Source organism: Alternaria infectoria, assembly GCF_024043175.1.
Source record: "Alternaria infectoria strain BMP 0036 chromosome Unknown scaffold_6, whole genome shotgun sequence".
Classification (NCBI taxonomy): Eukaryota; Fungi; Ascomycota; class Dothideomycetes; order Pleosporales; family Pleosporaceae; genus Alternaria; species Alternaria infectoria.
The window spans coordinates 1,659,723-1,677,087 of NW_026250695.1; the positions used below are offsets into that span (position 1 = coordinate 1,659,723).

The 17,365-nt window shown below is 54.4% G+C and overlaps 6 protein-coding genes across 6 annotated transcripts; 2 read left to right on the forward strand and 4 right to left on the reverse strand.

Moving 5' to 3' along the window:
* Positions 1–1,549: 1,549 nt before the first annotated feature.
* Positions 1,550–2,468, reverse strand: J4E92_004869 (uncharacterized protein; the record flags this gene model as incomplete). Its single annotated transcript, XM_051496257.1, has 2 exons — positions 1,550–2,197; positions 2,460–2,468. The coding sequence occupies 2 exons, from the start codon at positions 2,466–2,468 to the stop codon at positions 1,550–1,552; spliced, it is 657 nt and encodes a 218-aa protein (XP_051354097.1).
* A 2,343-nt stretch (positions 2,469–4,811) lies between these two features.
* On the reverse strand, positions 4,812–6,415 carry J4E92_004870 (uncharacterized protein; the record flags this gene model as incomplete). The annotated part of the gene is made up of 2 exons (XM_051496258.1): positions 4,812–6,340; positions 6,412–6,415. 2 exons carry the CDS (start codon positions 6,413–6,415, stop codon positions 4,812–4,814), a joined length of 1,533 nt encoding a protein of 510 aa, XP_051354098.1.
* Positions 6,416–7,439: 1,024 nt separating this feature from the next.
* Positions 7,440–8,393, forward strand: J4E92_004871 (uncharacterized protein; the record flags this gene model as incomplete). Its single annotated transcript, XM_051496259.1, has 1 exon — positions 7,440–8,393. The coding sequence occupies one exon, from the start codon at positions 7,440–7,442 to the stop codon at positions 8,391–8,393; it is 954 nt and encodes a 317-aa protein (XP_051354099.1).
* Positions 8,394–8,551: 158 nt separating this feature from the next.
* Positions 8,552–9,127, reverse strand: J4E92_004872 (uncharacterized protein; the record flags this gene model as incomplete). The annotated part of the gene is made up of 2 exons (XM_051496260.1): positions 8,552–8,987; positions 9,051–9,127. The coding sequence occupies 2 exons, from the start codon at positions 9,125–9,127 to the stop codon at positions 8,552–8,554; spliced, it is 513 nt and encodes a 170-aa protein (XP_051354100.1).
* A 2,148-nt stretch (positions 9,128–11,275) lies between these two features.
* J4E92_004873 (uncharacterized protein) lies at positions 11,276–12,787 on the reverse strand (the record flags this gene model as incomplete). The annotated part of the gene is made up of 1 exon (XM_051496261.1): positions 11,276–12,787. The coding sequence occupies one exon, from the start codon at positions 12,785–12,787 to the stop codon at positions 11,276–11,278; it is 1,512 nt and encodes a 503-aa protein (XP_051354101.1).
* Positions 12,788–13,822: 1,035 nt separating this feature from the next.
* J4E92_004874 (uncharacterized protein) lies at positions 13,823–15,504 on the forward strand (the record flags this gene model as incomplete). Its single annotated transcript, XM_051496262.1, has 2 exons — positions 13,823–14,916; positions 14,967–15,504. The coding sequence occupies 2 exons, from the start codon at positions 13,823–13,825 to the stop codon at positions 15,502–15,504; spliced, it is 1,632 nt and encodes a 543-aa protein (XP_051354102.1).
* Positions 15,505–17,365: the final 1,861 nt, after the last annotated feature.

The window sequence follows — 17,365 nt, forward strand, 5'->3', positions numbered from 1 at the left end:
ACATAGACGCATCCGGCCATTGCAATGGTCACAAGCCCTGTCCTTGTCTCCTTCGGCTGAAGTGTACTTTGATGCGCCTGTGCTGCGGTACAAATAGTGGTTGACACACATTCCCCTCTGCATGAAGCGCTCTGTATATCCCACTATTGTCCGATACATTTGACCCGTTTTCGAATGCGGTATGTAGTCTTCAATGAACTTTGCGTGGATCGCTCGACCGTCTCCACCTGCCAGGTTATGGAGAGGTAGCCAGGCGCCACCTCCATGGGGATCCGGAGCCCATATACCTATTCTCAGTCTGGGATTTGGGTCGCTTACGGAGCCTGCGGGAAATGTGATGGGAAATGCGATGAAGTTCCAATCCGTCGTAGAATTTTGGTTCGAGGACAGCATCACCGGTGGCGCTATTGAACTTCTTTCAGCCTCATCTTTAACAGGATCTTCTAGATCGATAATCTTCGGAAGTATCGGTGGGTGCTGGTCGTTTTGTCGTAGAATGATCTGCATCCTATTCGTGTCACTCGTGTCCTCGGCATTGTCCTCGTCTTCACGTAGATCAATGGTGTTGCATGATGATTCACGAATCGGCTCATTCTTGATTGCCTTCCAAGCAGCTTCCTGCGACTCGCTATCGGAATCGGGGACGGTGCGCTTTCGCTTGGCCACCGACGTGGTTGTTGCCGTCATAGTTCCTGTGTTGTGTTTCTGGAGTGCGCCTGGATGTGCGACAGGTGCGGAACCCAGGTATTCTGCGTAGATGTACATGAGCTCTTGTCTCATATGCCGAGGATCTTATATTTACCAGTCTTTGGAACTGTCATTGGCTCGATATTCGGATTCTCTTTGAGAATGTTGAGCATTGCGCAGACCAATCGCTCTCGTACCTTTCGGTTGGTACATCCGGTTATCCCTTCGACGGCAACGATTTCCAGCTCTTCCCAGTTCAGGCCATCAATGAGCCTCATGCGCGCATCGGCGAAATCTTCATCACCGGAGAGTTTAAGTAGCGCCTTCAGATACGAGCTCGTCATCGTGTAGATGCGCACACGTTAGTGTTGCTGTGGTGCGAGGTGAGTAGCCGGCACCGGATGTTTGTTGATGACGCCGGGCGGCATTCCCCGGCGGAGCTAAGGACTAGCGCATCGTCTGAAGCTTGGACCAGCGAACACCAAAGGTTTGCGAATCTGCATCGTGCCCAGCATCCTTCACACACGATTTTATCTCGCGGCCACTTCACAACAATGTCAAGGGCGAAATCACGCATCAACAAAGGGCTTAGATGATCGTCAGTAAGGCCAATAGCTGTGAGAACGCACACCATCAAACAGCAGATGATATTATTATTGTTGATTACACGGGTAATCTACCGCTCCGCCGTCTCACTCCTTTTCCGCAGCAGAAAAGCCCCGAACACCCTACTTGACCGCCCGATCAAAACAAACGAATAAGAGTCTATGTCGCGTCAGGATTTTCATGCCTTCCGTTTCGAGACTAATGTAGACTCAAGCATACCTGCTCATTTTCTGTCTCGCCGCCTGCCTCTTCGCCATTATCCTCCCATGACCCAAACAGCAATGGAATTCAGCGTCTTGCCTTCACGGAGCACTTCAGGTAGCGGGAAGACGCAGAGCTTTGTACCGGAACCATCAGCTACGACTCGTACACATAGGCGCTTTGTGCGAATGCAGGTGTCGCAAGCCCTATGCTCGTTTCCATGAGCCTTCTCGAAAGCAGAGTGAGCACACCCCCTCTGCCAGATGGCGATGTTGACGCATTTACCCTCGGTTTTATAGCGTGCTGCGTTCCTAGCCATCGCTCCATATGCCGCACGCTTGGGTCGGTTGAAAGCAAAGTCCGTCAGGAATCTTGCATGGATACTGCCACCCAATCCAAGGTCGCCAAGGGGCCGCCATTCCTCCTTCCCAAAAATGTCGATAACCCATGCACCTATCCTCATCTTTGGTACAGTGAAGGTTGTGGGGCGTATGTCGATGACATTGATGTCGGCGCTGGCGTCTGCGGGGGTCTCATCTTGTAGGTCGTGGCCATGTTTCGCGGTCGTACCCTCCCAGTCTTCATCGTCATCTTCTTCTTCTCCTTTGATACCGTCATTGGCCGCGCTCAGCGCGGCCACTTTGTGAAGTCGGACGTCGAAGTGATCTGCGTTTTCCGCGGCCTTCCTTTTGGGTTGGATTCTCTGCGATGATGTGCCAGATCTTGCGGGATCGTGCGCGTCGCGAGTGGGTGTATGTTGAGGTCGTATAGGATGCTGAAGGCCTGTGTAACCATTGATCAGTAAGCGATTCTCACTCAGCCTTCAGCTTCTTACTGTTTTTTTGTGGCAGTCAACTCGGACGTCGCGCTCTGTTCTGCGTCGATGTGATGAAGCATTCTGTTGCTCAATTGCTCAAGTGTTTTGCGGGTGGTGCAGCGCTTCAAGCCGTCCTGGAGTAGAGTACGGAGTTCATCGTCGCTGAGACTTTGCACGAGCTTCAAGCGCGCGTCGGCGAACGCATGACCGGAGAAAGCGAGCAGAGGCTCGAGGTAGGATTTCGCCATATTCTGGATATTGAGCGCTTCGAATTCAGAATCGGATATGGTCCAGTGCGAGCGAGGCAAATTTCGATTTGTTTACATCCAGGCAGGTACGATGCGCTAGCGCCAGAAACGGGAATACGTCAGAGCAAACGGGAGCACCACCACGAGCACACATAACGTTAGAGATTGTCCATTCGTTAAGGGCTGATGGTGTGCATTTCGCAAATTGCGACACACGATTCAGCCATGCGAGACTAATTCTGTCATCCCCGCCGCCATCACCACCCCAAATTCGGCTGCGCGACGAAGTCATACACAAATACCTGCTCGAGCAACGGGTCCGTCTCATTCTGCGGCGATGTCAGCTTCAACACTTCTGCGACGACGGAAATGTCACATACTTTCAATTTATCATGCGTGGGATCTTTGTCAAACACCTGTCTCGCGGCTTCGTCCTACTCATCGTCAGCACTTGCGTCTCGCTTGCGTCACCATCCACTCCATACCTTGAAGACTACAACGAACCCCAAATCCCATACACTCTCCCTCTTCACGTTTGTCAGGTTCAATGGCGTATTCAGCGGTCTTCCTCCTTTTGGTCCTTCGATCAGCAGCTCCGGATGCTCAGCGTAAAGCGCGAGAAAGGCGGATGCGCGATCGCCTTTTTGCTCCGCGGTGACGTTGGGTAGGAACCGGAATGTCGCTATGCGCGTGACCGGGGATGTATCGGTGGAGTTGGGCGTTGAAGTGGACATTGTGAACGAAGAAGCAAGGCTAAAGTAGGCGACGAGGGCCGTGAGGAGGTGGAAGTGGAGTTGCATTGTGCTGAAATAAAAGCGGCGGGGTATGCGCTTTAAGCAATGTAAGACGGAACAATGCTGTGCGACTTCCACCAGGGCGTAACACCATAAATGAGGAAAGCCGTTGTGCATGCAGTCGGTCGCGATGCTGACCGCGTATTGGTGCGCTAAACTTTAATCTGACCTGCATGCGGAGGTGGGGATAGGCGGGCGGAGAGCCGAAGTCACCACATCACATGCGCATCGATGCACGTTAACAGTCCTTATGAAGTTTTATTGTATTATCACTTTTGAGAATACTGTAACAATGCCAACCCGACTTTTTCGCGCCAATCGCAATGACAAAGGAGACAAAGAAAGAAGAATAATACAAGAGTATACAGCTGGCCAGAGATCGCAGAACGCAAGAACATCCAAATATGGCGCCAGATAAACTAAAGAGATGGACGCACTTTAGGGCAAGCCTTCTTGACTTGCGCTCAGTGCGACGGCGATGAGAGTCCGGTGAACCTCCAGTCGACTCAAAATCGTTCGACGTTGAGGGTCGGTTGGGTGTGGCAGATGAGCCAAGCCACTTTTGTGGCCATGGTCTCATCGCAGCTGGGTGAAGGAAACACCTTTGTGTTCCAACTATCTCCAGGTAGTATCCACCAAGTATCTTGGTGGTGGATGGCCAATGAGTCGTCAAGACCTTTAGCCTTGCGCTCATCCCGACCGGTGGTTCAAGCCTCTCTGGGTCTAGAACTCATCTCGGTCGTCAGATGTCAAGTCTCTCTGGACGGATTCAGCTGAGCCAGTGTAGTAGGTATGATCCCGATGGGCGCGGCGAAGGGGTGGAGGATGAGGCAAGACCTTAGACTTGCACTCATCCCGACCGGCGGTTCAAGCCTCTCTGGGTCTTGAACTTATCTCGGTCGTCAGCTGTCAAGTCTCTCTGGACGGATTCAGCTGAGCCAATGCGGTAGGTATGGACCCGGTGGCCGCGTCTCTCTGGGCGCGGCGAAGGGGTGGATGATGAGGTGAGCTCTTTGAGCTTGCACCTTGCCGACTGGGTGGTGGAGTCTCTCTGGACTTTGCATCAGCTCAGGCGGCGTCGGCGTGGTAGTAGATAAGGTGCGCTCCTTGAACTTGCACCTGGTCGATTGAGTGGTGAAGTCTCTCTGGACTTTCGACCACCTTGACTGACGGCCGTCGATGTTCTTTGTCATGATCGGCCGGAATGAGTGTCGGCATAGCTTTAATGGGCGCCCGCTTTGGGCGCGGAGGTAGATGGGGAAAGCTCTTTTGGCTTTCGTTCGGAAGAGATGTTGTCCTGACTCAGCGAAGATGCGGCGAGCGATGGAAGCCTTTTCGACTTCGATGCAGGTAGGTTGTTGAGTCGGCGATAAGTATGTGGACTACCGATGGTCTGGTATCTCAGAAGAAGGATTAGGCTCAGCGGGCTTAGCGGATTAGCCCGGATGAATGCGCACTCTAGAGGCCGCGGCGTTGAAGCACTGAGCGACGACGCTCGACGGTACTTCGCTTCTTATCCTTTGCATCCTCCTTTTGGCGAGCCTCGCGCTGTTTCACGACTACTTCCTTGGTCACGAACTTCTTGTTGCGACCTTGACGCTCAACTTGCTCTACCTCGTCTGAGAGGCTGGCGCTGCGACGGCGCTTTACACCAAGAGAGGAGGCGGAAGATGGCGTAGGTGACGGAGCTGGAGGAGCTGACGGAGCGGAAGCTGACGGAGCTGACGAGCCGGCAGCGGTCGTCTTAGCCTGAGATAGTCGAGCAGAGCGACGCGGGTTGATCTCGACGCGTCCGGACGTCTGTGAGGTCACTAAACCGGGAGGGCTCAGGAAGGATTGACTGCCAAAGCGGCTGCGGGAAAAAGAGTTTGCGAAACCTTGAGTCTGGCTGAGAGGGCTTTGCGACCGACCCAGAGTCTGCTGCGACTCACCAAGGTACGTGGTGTCGGGCGTTTCCTGGAACTCATTTTTGACACCGGACACCGAAGACTGGAAGCCCGAAGAATTGGACGAGCCAATGGAGCTCTGGAAGCCGGGGGTGTCGTCCTCGACCTTGATAGCGGGTGCAGCGGATGGTGCTTGCTTGGCAGCAGGGCGGGTCTTCTTGATAGTGCTTAGGTTATCAGAAGTGAAGGAGATGGCGTCGGGGTCCATCTCTTCGAAAGCGTTGAGGGTGCGCTTGGCGCTTGTGATCGTGGCCTTTTCGGCCTTGATGGCGGGCGTAGGAGGAGACTTGGAGTCGGCGGTGCGATGAATCTGGTTATGGCGCTGGACGTCGCTGTCATCCCTATCTTCTACCTTGACGAGGTTGTCCTCAGTGATAGCGACGGGTGCGCGCTCGATGATCTTTTCTTCACCGACATCGAGGTAGTCGTCGGCGCGCCCTCGATTCAATGAGGTCGGCTTCATGGTGTTGGCCGATCCGATCTCGGTCTTAATGGGTCGATCGATCTCGACCTTGACGGCAGGCTCTTTCGCGAACTTAACGGAGTTCTGGATCTCGGCCTGTGCAGACTGCTCTTTCTTGACCTTGGTCGGCGTCTTCACAGCTGCGACTGACTTCTCTTTCAGAGGCCAGCCTTGAAGCAGCGAGTTCACGCTGACGGACATCGGCGGTTGCAACATGGATGGCGAGACTGGTTCGCTCCACGGGACGTCCATGAAATACTCGTTGATATTGCGAGGCTTGCCGAACCGCGAGAAGGTGTCGGGGTTCGATCGATGAAGCGTCCTCGCAGGTGAGTTCGAAGTCGCGCTCTGATCCTGGAGCTGAGCCCGCCTATCGCGAAGACGAGAGCTGTTGTCCAAGTCCGCCTGGAGGTTGGGACGTTTGGGATCGAAAGGGATTGGGTACGCCTCCAGCTTGTCGTTGAGGTATCGGGTGAGCTCTTGGGAACAGCCGGGGGAGAGCTTGACGCCGTGCTTCTCAAGAATGTCCTTGATGTCATGCGAGAGATGATGAGGACTCTGCTTGAGCAAGAAAGCTCCTGTGCGACAAGTCAGTATACGGAAAGACGCACAGAGACGCGAGCGCGGAGGTGCTAACCGGTGACGGGACGCATCTTGAGCGCGGCCTCCTGGTTGCTGGAAGGGGTGGAAGACATCGTGTGAGTGGACTTGAAAGAGCGTGAAGTAGATGGATGTTGACGACGAATAGTAGTGGGTAGTGTGCTTTGGAATGCGAGCGGCTCTGATAATGCGCGGAATGCAGGAAGCGGGTGGTATATAAACAGTGATGGTCTGAGCTGTCGCGTTGCTTTCTCGGGGGCGGGGTATTGCGGTCTTATATCGAGACTAATGTTGTGATTGCCTAGAGGCAAGTATTCACTATGTGGTCATAGGTCGCAAGCACAATGTAAAGCGCGAGGTCGGCGCAAGCGACGCCGAAAGCAATGAATGTGTCGCGACATTTTTCTAAATCGCGCATTCAAGCACTTCATTGCGAAAGTACCCCTCTTTGTAGCGCTGGGTAGGTCGACGAGGTGAGTAGATGCGCAGTCACGTGCTGTCATATTCACTTCGATGACACCGCGTTCGGTGCTTGAACCCGCAACCGACGTAGCAAACGTGCCCCGATATCTTCGTATTCAATAAGCGCACCACCTATGGATCGCTTAGCGCAGGACTTCGTGCTACGCGCACAGTTTTAGTATACTGACCTAACACAGCCTCGTATATTCAAAGCCTGTACCAGCTTTTCAGTCACATATCCATGGTTCTGCGATCGGAACGAAAAAATTGTGAAGATGTTTTGGCGATGCGCATTCTGCCCGTTCGGTCGCCAGCTCTCCTCCTCTATCTTCTCGCGGATTCCCCGTTGTCGGTAAGGCAGTGACGTTGGCGCAGGCGTTCGCACTTCCCTATTCCGATTGAATCGCGCGTTGAACTTCTCGCATTCACCACATACGGCAACCACCACCTCGTCCACCACGGTACGAAGTGCAGTCACCCACCTCCTCTGTACACTCCACGCACCATCTTCGCGTTTCGCTGGTACATTATCGCGCAACTGTAGTCAGCAACCTTATAATAATATTACACCACATAGAGTAGTCACGGCACTCATCGTATACTGTAACATCCAAGATGGTCGACAAGATCGGGCGTCCACGAAAGGCTGTAGGCAGCAACGACCCTTCCGGAAAGGGCGATAGCGCTCCGAGAGGCCGCCAACAACGCAAGGCCTCATCAGAAACAGAAACATACTACAGTGCCCACGACGGCTTCGAAAATGCGCCCATGCAGTCCGCAGCACTAAGCGCAGCACAACAACGCGACTTCGAAGAAGCGCAAGCGGAGCCAGAACCACAATCTCGCTCGGCCAATATCCGCACCAGCACCGCCGCTGAGTCGCAAATCGGTTCCGACGAAGAAGAAACCCCTCCTCAGCCCTTATCCGCTTCCTCGTCCTCTTCATCAAGCTGGGAAGACCTCCCATCGCCCCAAACGTCTTCCCTTCCGAGCGCCACACCCTTCCCCGGCACTTGGCCCGCCGCACTGCACGATACCAGCGCCGCGCTGTCCGAGGTCTCCACTGCAACCCTTTCTTTCGCCAGCGCCCTCGCATCGTCTGGCATCGGCCGCGCATCATGGAGTATCGGCGCAGCAACTCTTTCCTCCACCAACCGTGCGGCCCTCTCTTTCACCACCTGGGGCATGGAGAAAACAGGCGTCATGCCGAATGAGCTTCCCAGACCAATGAGAAGGTGGATCCAAGGGAAGGAAGAGCGAGATAGAAGGAGGCGACAGGCTGAGCAGAGAAGAAGGGACAGGAGGAGAAGAGAGCGGGATGGACAAGTGTTCACCGGAGGAGTGGATGAGGAAGGGGGGTATGTGCTGGCTACGCATGAGATGGATGGTACGCTGAGGTTTGAGGGTAGGGGGCCTTTGGATATGCGGGAAGAAACTGATGGACAGGAAGGAGAGCAGGAATTTGTGCCGGGAGGATCTGAAGAGAGTGAGGAGCGGGAGGCTGAACATGAAGACGATGGCCTCACGCGAGTGTTTGAGTTCGACGATGATGATGATGAAGACATGTAACAGACGGGGGTAGATAGACGAAGGATTATGCGATGTAAATGTAACCACGACAATATATGATGAAGCCAGCTAACACTAAGTCACGCGCCTAAAACGAGATGCCTCGTACAACAGCCCATGTCACCAATGCTGTCCCCAATCCCCACTATCCCACACATCTACAAATTGACAAACTTCGCCGAGTTGCACTGCGTATCACTAGCAATCGGCTTCCCATTGAGCGCAATCTTGAGATGTCCCTCCCAAGTACCCCCATGGTCCATCTTAAAGCAAGCAGCATCATACCCATTCTCCTGCATCCACTTCAACTCCCTCTCAACCGCATTCCTAATCGTCTTAGACTCAGATGTCGTGTCGCACTTCGGGCCCGAAGTGGTCGCGTAGTACTGCCACACGGCGCCGTCGACGTTTCCGGAGATCACGGAGCAGCTGTTGACGTCGGATTGGCCTTTGATGTAGACGGCGAGGTAGTTGGCGATGGAGACGATGGCGAGGGTCGCGGTGGCGCCTTGGCTGACGAAGCCGGCGGCGACTTCGATGTCGGTGCGGGGGGAGAGGGGGGAGGCGATGTTCCTCGTGTCGAGAAGGGCGTAGCTAGAGGGTTTGTGTCAGTGGATTGTAATAACTGATGTAGAACAAGGGGGAACGATGACTTACTCTTTCTCGGGGGCACCGATGGCGAGAGACTCGGCAGCGCCGAGGAGGCAGAAGATGTGGGCGAGCTGGAAACGCATTGTGAAGAGGTGAGGTGTAGCAAAAGGGGTATTTCGGTTGTGTATTGTGACTCGAGAGGAATCGTTGTGGTGGGATAATAACCTCTATCTCGACGCATCGATTACTTATATACATCTTTAAACGCACACAACCTAAATCAGGCCTGCGCTCTACCTACCCTCTTCGTCAACATCCATACCCTCAACAACCGTTTCTGCCTCGTCGGCCTCAGCTTCATGAGGCCTCCAAACACACTGCCCGCCTTGATCACAAAATGAGAGAGGAGGTTGTCTAGACGGCGACGTGAATCCATGCCGCAACACTGTAGCAAAGGACCGAGATAGATGATCGCGGGGTGCCTGATGTACGGTACAAGGAGATAATTGAGTGTCGCAGTCGAAATAAGCCCGCCCCGCGAAAGCTTATGCCGATCTTGATCTGTCTTGGTTTCAAGATCCGGAGATGTCGGTCGGCGCAAACGTAGGGTTCTTTTACGGACCGATCCGGTACGCCTTAGGTACACAGCCTCTTGCGGCTATGCACGACGACTAAACATGGAACGCCTGAGCGATGCTGACGTAGATAGTCTACTCAAAGCGGCTATTTTTGAGCGCGGGAACTTTGCGGGGGCTGTGATTACTAAAACACCGCAGAAAGATGGGGTTCAACGTCTCCAATCGGACCGCTGCACAGGCTAATGAGGGAACGCCTAAGAGACGGCGAAGTGCAACACCATGATTGATATTGTATAGACGCTGATCCAAGAGGGGCGCCTTACACATAACAGGGTTGTACGGCGGTTTCCACGGGATGCGATGAAGACAGCATCGGTCTACCTGCTTGCCAATCAAGCATCTTGCCTCTATCCAGTACACTTCGGTCGTATCGCGAGGCTTTTCTCTCCAGACCCGTTGACATCAGGCGTGCAAGCACTTGATCATCATGGCTCAAGGCGTGCAGCAAGTCAATCTGTGCTCGACTCTTGACAACTTATCAGTCGGAACGGTTCATCGTGAGAGTGTATATATATCGGGTAAGACACACAGTTCTACCGCATCATCCTCACCACTCAACCATAACTACTTTACCGTGCTTTCATCTCTTACAATACAACATCCCCAATCCACTACCCATCATGCGTTTCTCAACCATCGCCGCAACCGCCCTCTGTCTCGGCTACAACGCCATGGCCCTCTCCCTCCCTGAGCGGGAGGCTCTGCCATCATTGAGCGAGGAGACACAGTCTAGGTACGTACGACGCAAAAGTCTCTTTCCACACCATTCCTCCAATCTCCTGCTAACACTCCACTCCAGCGACGACCTCGCCAAACGCCTCACCATCGAAGAGCAAATCGCCATTCTGGGCGCAGGCTCCATGGTCGCACTCAACGTGAATGCAATTGCGACCTACGTATCCAATCTCATGAAGGCGCAAAGCGAGGCCAACACTTGTGGTGTCATCTCTGGTGCTGTTGACGGGTACGTCTACTATCCCATCCCCCCTCCCATCCTCCAACCCACCACCACTAACCCTCCCCCCTCCCAGAGTAAACTACCAATACCACGCGGCAACAACCGGAAAAAACTGCGACACAACCGCCGAAGTCAAAACCATGAAAGACGCCGTGACGCGCGGCCTAGAATTCATGACGAACAACAACATCAACCAGGCATGCTTCAACATGCAGCATGGCGGGACGTGGAGGGGATTGTTGCAGTTGGCGAGTGGGGATCGGCAGATTGTTAATGGAAAGTGTGATAGTGTTACTTATACGCTTACTGTGTAGGGGTGGGCGTGGATGGGAGGATGAGTGAGCAGGAAGATGGGGATGGATGTGTAGAGGAATGGATTTGATGGTACTTGCTGTTCGTATCGCGCAGTTTGTTGATGTCTGAGTCAACCGTTCTTGATTGAACATCTGTTGCCGTTCATTCTTTCTCTTCTCCACTTTCTTCCACAGATGCGTGCTATGCTGTGATCACCGTGATGACTTCGATTCTTCTCAGTCTATAATCCCCGACGTTGTCCACTCTCGGTCAAAGAACGCCGACCAAGGCCTATTGCTTCCACGAAGGGTCAATCAGTACAACACGACATGACCTCAACATGGCTGCCTGATAATCCATGGTATTGCCTATATACACCCATCCTCTCACAAGTTACTTCTCTACAGCTTCGCAAAAACAGTCGGTACAGCCCCACCCATCTCAACAAGCGTACTCTTATTCCTAACCCAAGCCTCAAGACCCTTCTTACCATTCTCCACACCAACACCACTCTGCTTCCAGCCACCAACGCTCATCTCAGCCGGGCTTTCGCCCCAAGTGTTGACCCATGTGATACCCGCTTCGAGCTGAGCGATAACCTTGTGCGCGAGGTTAAGGTCTTTGGTGAAGACACCCGCCGCAAGACCGACATCGGTGTTGTTGGCGCGTTGGACGACTTCCTCGACCGTCTTGTATGTGAGGATGGACATGACAGGGCCGAAGATTTCTTCCCGGACGATCTTCATGTCGTCGGTGCAATCTGTGAAGACGGTGGGTTGGACCCAGTAGCCGTTCTGGTATGCCTTGTCGCTGTGTGACGCAACCCATGATGGGGTCTCAGGGCCGCCGCATAGCATCTTTGCCTTGTCGTTGTCGCGGCCGTGCTTGATGTATTGTATGACCTTCTCGTAGTGCGGCTTCGATACCAGCGGGCCGAAGTTGGTGGCCATGTCGTGGAGGTTGCCCGGACGAATGTATTGCATCTTCTTCAGCAATCGCTTCTCGAATTCCGACTTCATTGCTTCGGGAATAAAGACTCGTGTGCCGTTGGTGCAGACCTGTCCTGTTGAGAAGAAGTTGGCCAGCATCGCGCCGTCGACTGCCTGGTCGACATCCGCATCTGGAAGAATGACGCATGCCGACTTGCCGCCCAGCTCCATTGTCACGTACTTCATCTCGCCGGATGCGCTACCTGCGACCTTCTTGCCTGTCGAGACCTGTCCGGTGAAGCTGACCTTGGCGATGCCGGAGTGCTTGGTGAGGCATGCGCCGACCTCGCCGCCGCCCTGTACGACGTTGAAGACACCCGGCGGTACTCCAGCTTCAGCGTAGATGTCCGCTAGTACGGTGGAATGCAGTGGTGTGAACTCTGATGGTTTGTAGACCATGCAGTTGCCGGCAGCCAGACAGGGCGCAGACTTCCACAGCGCGATCTGAATGGGGTAGTTCCACGCGCCAATGCCCGCACATACGCCCAGCGAGTTCTTGGTTGTGTACACCCACGCGTCTGGTCGCAGCTGTGCCGTTTCGCCGTTCATGCCACCTCCGCCTACGAGGTTCGCAAAGTACTCGAGGACATCGGCGCCGGTGACTACATCTACGGTCGAGGTCTCGGAGAAGGGCTTGCCGGTGTCGCTGGTCTCGATACGGGCGAGTTCGTCATTTCGTGCGCGAAGCAGGGCAGCCGCTCGCTGGAGGATGCGCGCGCGCTCGATGGGTGGTGTCGCGGACCATGCGGGGAACGCCCGTTGCGCCGAGGCTATCGCAGCATCTATGCCAGCATTGGAGGTTGTGTGGATGTTTGCGACGGGTTGGGCAGTCGCAGGATCAATGGTCTGGAAGGTGGAGGTAGATGAGCCTGCTTGAAGCTTGCCGTCGTAGTAGGCGGATCTAGGCGCATATGGGAGAGACATGGTGAGTGGCTTGTTGGCGCAATGGATAAGCCTGGGGTTGCTTCTGGTGTTGACGCGGAGTCGCAAGAGTTTGGTCGCCACAATGGTCACGAGGAGCGAAATGTACCGGGAGAATTCTTATGCACAGTTTGATCTGCGCGTGTCAGCCAAGTGATCAAGATTGGCGCGGTGATGTAACGCAAACGAACATTTGTATGGGCGATAGCGGCGGCGAGCTTGGATGCAGCTGTTGCGCCTCTATTTCCTTTCACGATCAGTAATCCTTCGGAACGTCGCCGAGGGTACGTCAGCTGAGGGATATGCAAGGGGTGTAAGAAGGACAGTGATAGCAGCAGCGCTCGCTTTTCAGCGGGATGGCGTCGTTTCCTGTCGCTGCTGCTGTCTGGCACAAAAACGTCGCTCCGATGGCTGCCGCCCTCACCGCCCGGAGATCGGGGAAGGTGCGGCATCGACCGACAGGGATGGCCAGCTCGGAAGCTGCAGCCCAGCGGGGTCGCGCTAGGCCCAACGCGCCCATCACATCATCGGACGCTTTTACGACGTCTTTTTTTCTTTCACTGGCAACCACGGGTGACATATCCACGTCGTCGCCAGCACCATTATAGTCGTTGTTGGACGCAATTGATCAATCACACTTACTACCTGCTTGCAGCGTTCCATTAGTCACCCCTTCGGCCCATCGCCTCTCCTTCCTCGCACCCGTCGCAACATCGCTCATCCTGAGGCGTTGGTACGCACGTGCACGCGTCCGGTCCAACCGTAAACGGCCCTATTTAGCACAGTCTTATCTGGAAGGCGAACGACACATCTTGCAGCGGCGCACGACTCTCCATTCCCCAGCCTCATCGTCAGCTCACTTTTGCTGCTCCGACCTTCTGCCGACCGCCCGATCGCGACGCCCGGCCCATCTAGACAACGTCGTCTCCTTCGAGCGATAGTCCGCCTGGATATATAAGCTTGCTCCTGACGTGAAAAGCTCTCTTTAGCAGAAGTATATTCTCGTCATCACCCCAAGCCCACCACCCACACGCAACAATGGCTTTCGAGACCGTGACCTCCATCCCCAAGGATGCCGAGTATGACTTCGTCATTGTCGGAGGCGGCACAGCTGGCTGTGTCATCGCCTCGCGACTCACCGAATATCTCCCCAACAAGAAGGTCCTCTTGATTGAGGCCGGCCCAAGCGACTTCATGGACGACCGCGTGCTGCTGCTCAAGGACTGGCTCAACCTTCTCGGAGGAGAGCTCGACTACGACTACGGCACCACCGAACAGCCCAACGGCAACTCCCACATCCGACACTCACGTGCAAAGGTCCTCGGTGGCTGCTCATCACACAACACCCTCATCTCCTTCAGGCCGTTTGAGTACGACTGCAAGCGATGGGAAGCCCAGGGCTGCAAGGGCTGGAGCTTCAAGACCTTCATGCGCGTGCTTGACAACCTGCGCAACACCGTCCAGCCTGTCCACGAGAAGCACCGCAACCAGCTCTGCCTCGACTGGATCGACTCGTGCTCAACCGCCATGGACATTCCCGTGATCCACGACTTCAACCACGAAATCAAGACCAAGGGCGCCCTCAAGCCTTCCGTCGGTTTCTTCTCCGTATCATACAACCCCGACGATGGCCGCCGGAGCAGCGCTAGTGTCGCCTACATCCACCCCATCCTCCGCGGTGAGGAGAAGCGCGACAACCTGACTGTTCTGACCAACGCGTGGGTCAGCAAGGTCAACGTCAAGGGCGACAAGGTCACCGGCATTGACCTCGCGCTCCAAAGCGGCGAGAAGTTCACCCTCAACCCCAAGTGCGAGACCATCCTCTGCGCAGGCGCCGTCGACACCCCGCGACTGATGCTCCTCTCTGGTCTCGGCCCCAAGCAGCAACTCTCCGACCTCGGCATCCCTGTCGTAAAAGACATCCCCGGTGTTGGCGAGAACTTGCTAGACCACCCCGAGAGCATCATCCTCTGGGAGCTCAACAAGCCCGTGCCCGCAAACCAGACCACCATGGACTCCGACGCCGGTATCTTCCTGCGCCGCGAGATCCCCAACGCAGCGGGTGGTGACGGCGACATTGCCGACATTATGGCTCACTGCTACCAAATCCCGTTCTGCCTGAACACTGCTCGGTAAGCCCAACAACCCCACATTTCCGCGCTGCAACTAACATGATCACCAGCATGGGTTACGACTCCCCCATCGACGCATTCTGCATGACGCCCAACATCCCCCGTCCCCGCTCCCGCGGCCGCATCTACCTCACCTCCGCCGACCCCACCGTCAAGCCCGCGCTCGACTTCCGCTACTTCACCGACCCCGAGGGCTACGACGCAGCCACCATCGTCGCAGGTCTCAAGGCTGCTCGCGAAATTGCCAAGCAAGCACCTTTCTCCAACTGGATCAAGCGTGAAGTCGCGCCCGGTCCGAAGGTCGTCACCGACGAAGAGCTCTCCGAGTACGGTCGCCGCGTCGCACACACTGTATACCACCCCGCTGGCACAACCAAGATGGGAGATGTGACAAAGGACGAGATGGCCGTTGTGGACCCCGAGTTGAAGATCCGCGGTCTCAAGAGCGTCAGGATTGCGGATGCGGGATGTTTCCCCGAGATGCCCACCATCAACCCCATGTTGACTGTGCTGGGTATTGGTGAGCGCGCCGCGGAGTTGATTGCGCAAGAGTGGGGCTGGAAGGGTCTCCAGAAGGAGAGGTTGTAGACGCGCATTTCAAGAGAGGTGTGTTTGGTGGGTAGATGTGTGTTGGTAAGATGGTAAGATAGATGTGAGTTGATAACATAATGAGTGACGACTTTGAACGGTCACCCCAATGCGACAATACCCTTTGCAACAATACTATCTTCTTGGCATTTTGAGTGAACGGAGTGAGTATTGCTGTGGCGCTTGCTTTTGTAGTCTTGTAACGCGCCGTGAAGCCATCTTGCAAACGAAAACGAATCAAAGCTTGCATACTGCATGCGAATCTGCATTAACGAAGGTGAATAGTCCCATATAAGTTCATCACGGCGGAGAAGCTCGGATTGAACATGATGTGTTGGCCCGAGAAGGCCTAGTCAGTCGAACTTAGGGTAATGGTTGGTATGGGATGACGCGCTGATGCATGCCCAGCTTGACTTGCTTAGTGTGTACTACATGGTGAGCATGGTAGAACCCAGCTCTGTCTGCGACGGGCGCTGCTTGCCGCTCTTTGTTCATCCAAAGCTAAGACACACCACCCATGGTGTGTGTGAGTGCGGCAGCCCATTACGCTGGAAGGCACACTGCTTTTGGCTTGCGTTCGCTTTCGCATCTGTTCCAGTATCATGTGCTGCGCCAGTACGGGTTAGCTATCCACCACATGTTTCGAGCTACGTGCCTCGTACCACCAAGTAAAGACATACAAAGCTTCCTAATCTACAAACAGAGATGCGTCGAACCTTTTCCTCTATCATCACATCTCTCTTCCCACGAAAGCACATCTACAACCATGGCGAAGACGAACCTAAACCAACGCTTTCTCATCGAACTCAACGGCCAGTTCGTCAGTAACTTGCCTGATACCGAGACAGCCAATCTCGCCGCCAACCGTGAGGAAAGGTATTCCGTTAGCATGGGAGGCCGCGAGCAAGCTGCGATATTCACGCTGCAGAATGGACTGTTGCTTTGTAACAACGATGTGACTTTACTCGTTCTAGGCCGCTGGATAGAAGAGGAATCGACCACGTTCGAGCCTCTGCCTATGTACTGGGTGAGTCAGTTTGATAAGGTGAAGTCGGTTCAGTACACGGGGGAGGGGGAGGGGGAGGAGGTGCAGCTTGAGTCTTTTGGTATGTTGGTGGTGCTGCTTGCGCGACTTTTGGCTGACTTTGGTGTAGACTTTCCTCTTGGTGCACTGCTTGATGAGGATGGGCGGACGAGGTTGTATGCGTGTCATCCGAGTATGGATATTGGTAAGCGAAGCTTGCTTTGGAGATGTTGGTTTGGGGGAGTGGACTAATTATGCTAGGGCCTGGAACGAAGTTGCATTGGGTGGAGATGGAGGAGTAGCCGTTGCAAGAGGATGTCGTCACGTTGGTCTTTCGTCAGAAGCCTGTGGGATCGCTGGTCTTGTTGGCAATGCAACATAGGTGCAATTCATAGTCCATCGGCGGAGTTGCACGTGCCGAGACTGGTGCGGATTGCCCAGAGGATAGTTCCACCGTTTACTTAGTCCCCCTTACCATGTGTCCATTTACTGGAAACGCTTCTGTTGGGTGTCGCATCCTCATCTCGTTGTGTTTAGAGCTGGGCAGTGTCGCTGGATAGATGTGCAAAATGCGCCTTTCCTCCGCACTAGTTTCTAGCTTGAGGAAGAGTAGACGCGTCAAGCTGCGCCTTACTAAAGGATTGTTTTATAGAGAACATGATACATTTTTGAAACATGTATTGATTTGGGCCGGAAGAAATAGAAGAACGAAGGAAGGGACTCGCAATTCGCGAAGTGAATGAGCGGTGTCGTCAACAGCGCATCTGTATCGCGCGACCTCTGCAGCTCCCAATTCACCGCTTTCGAATCTTGCAGGGTGTCGGCGCTATCGTGTGA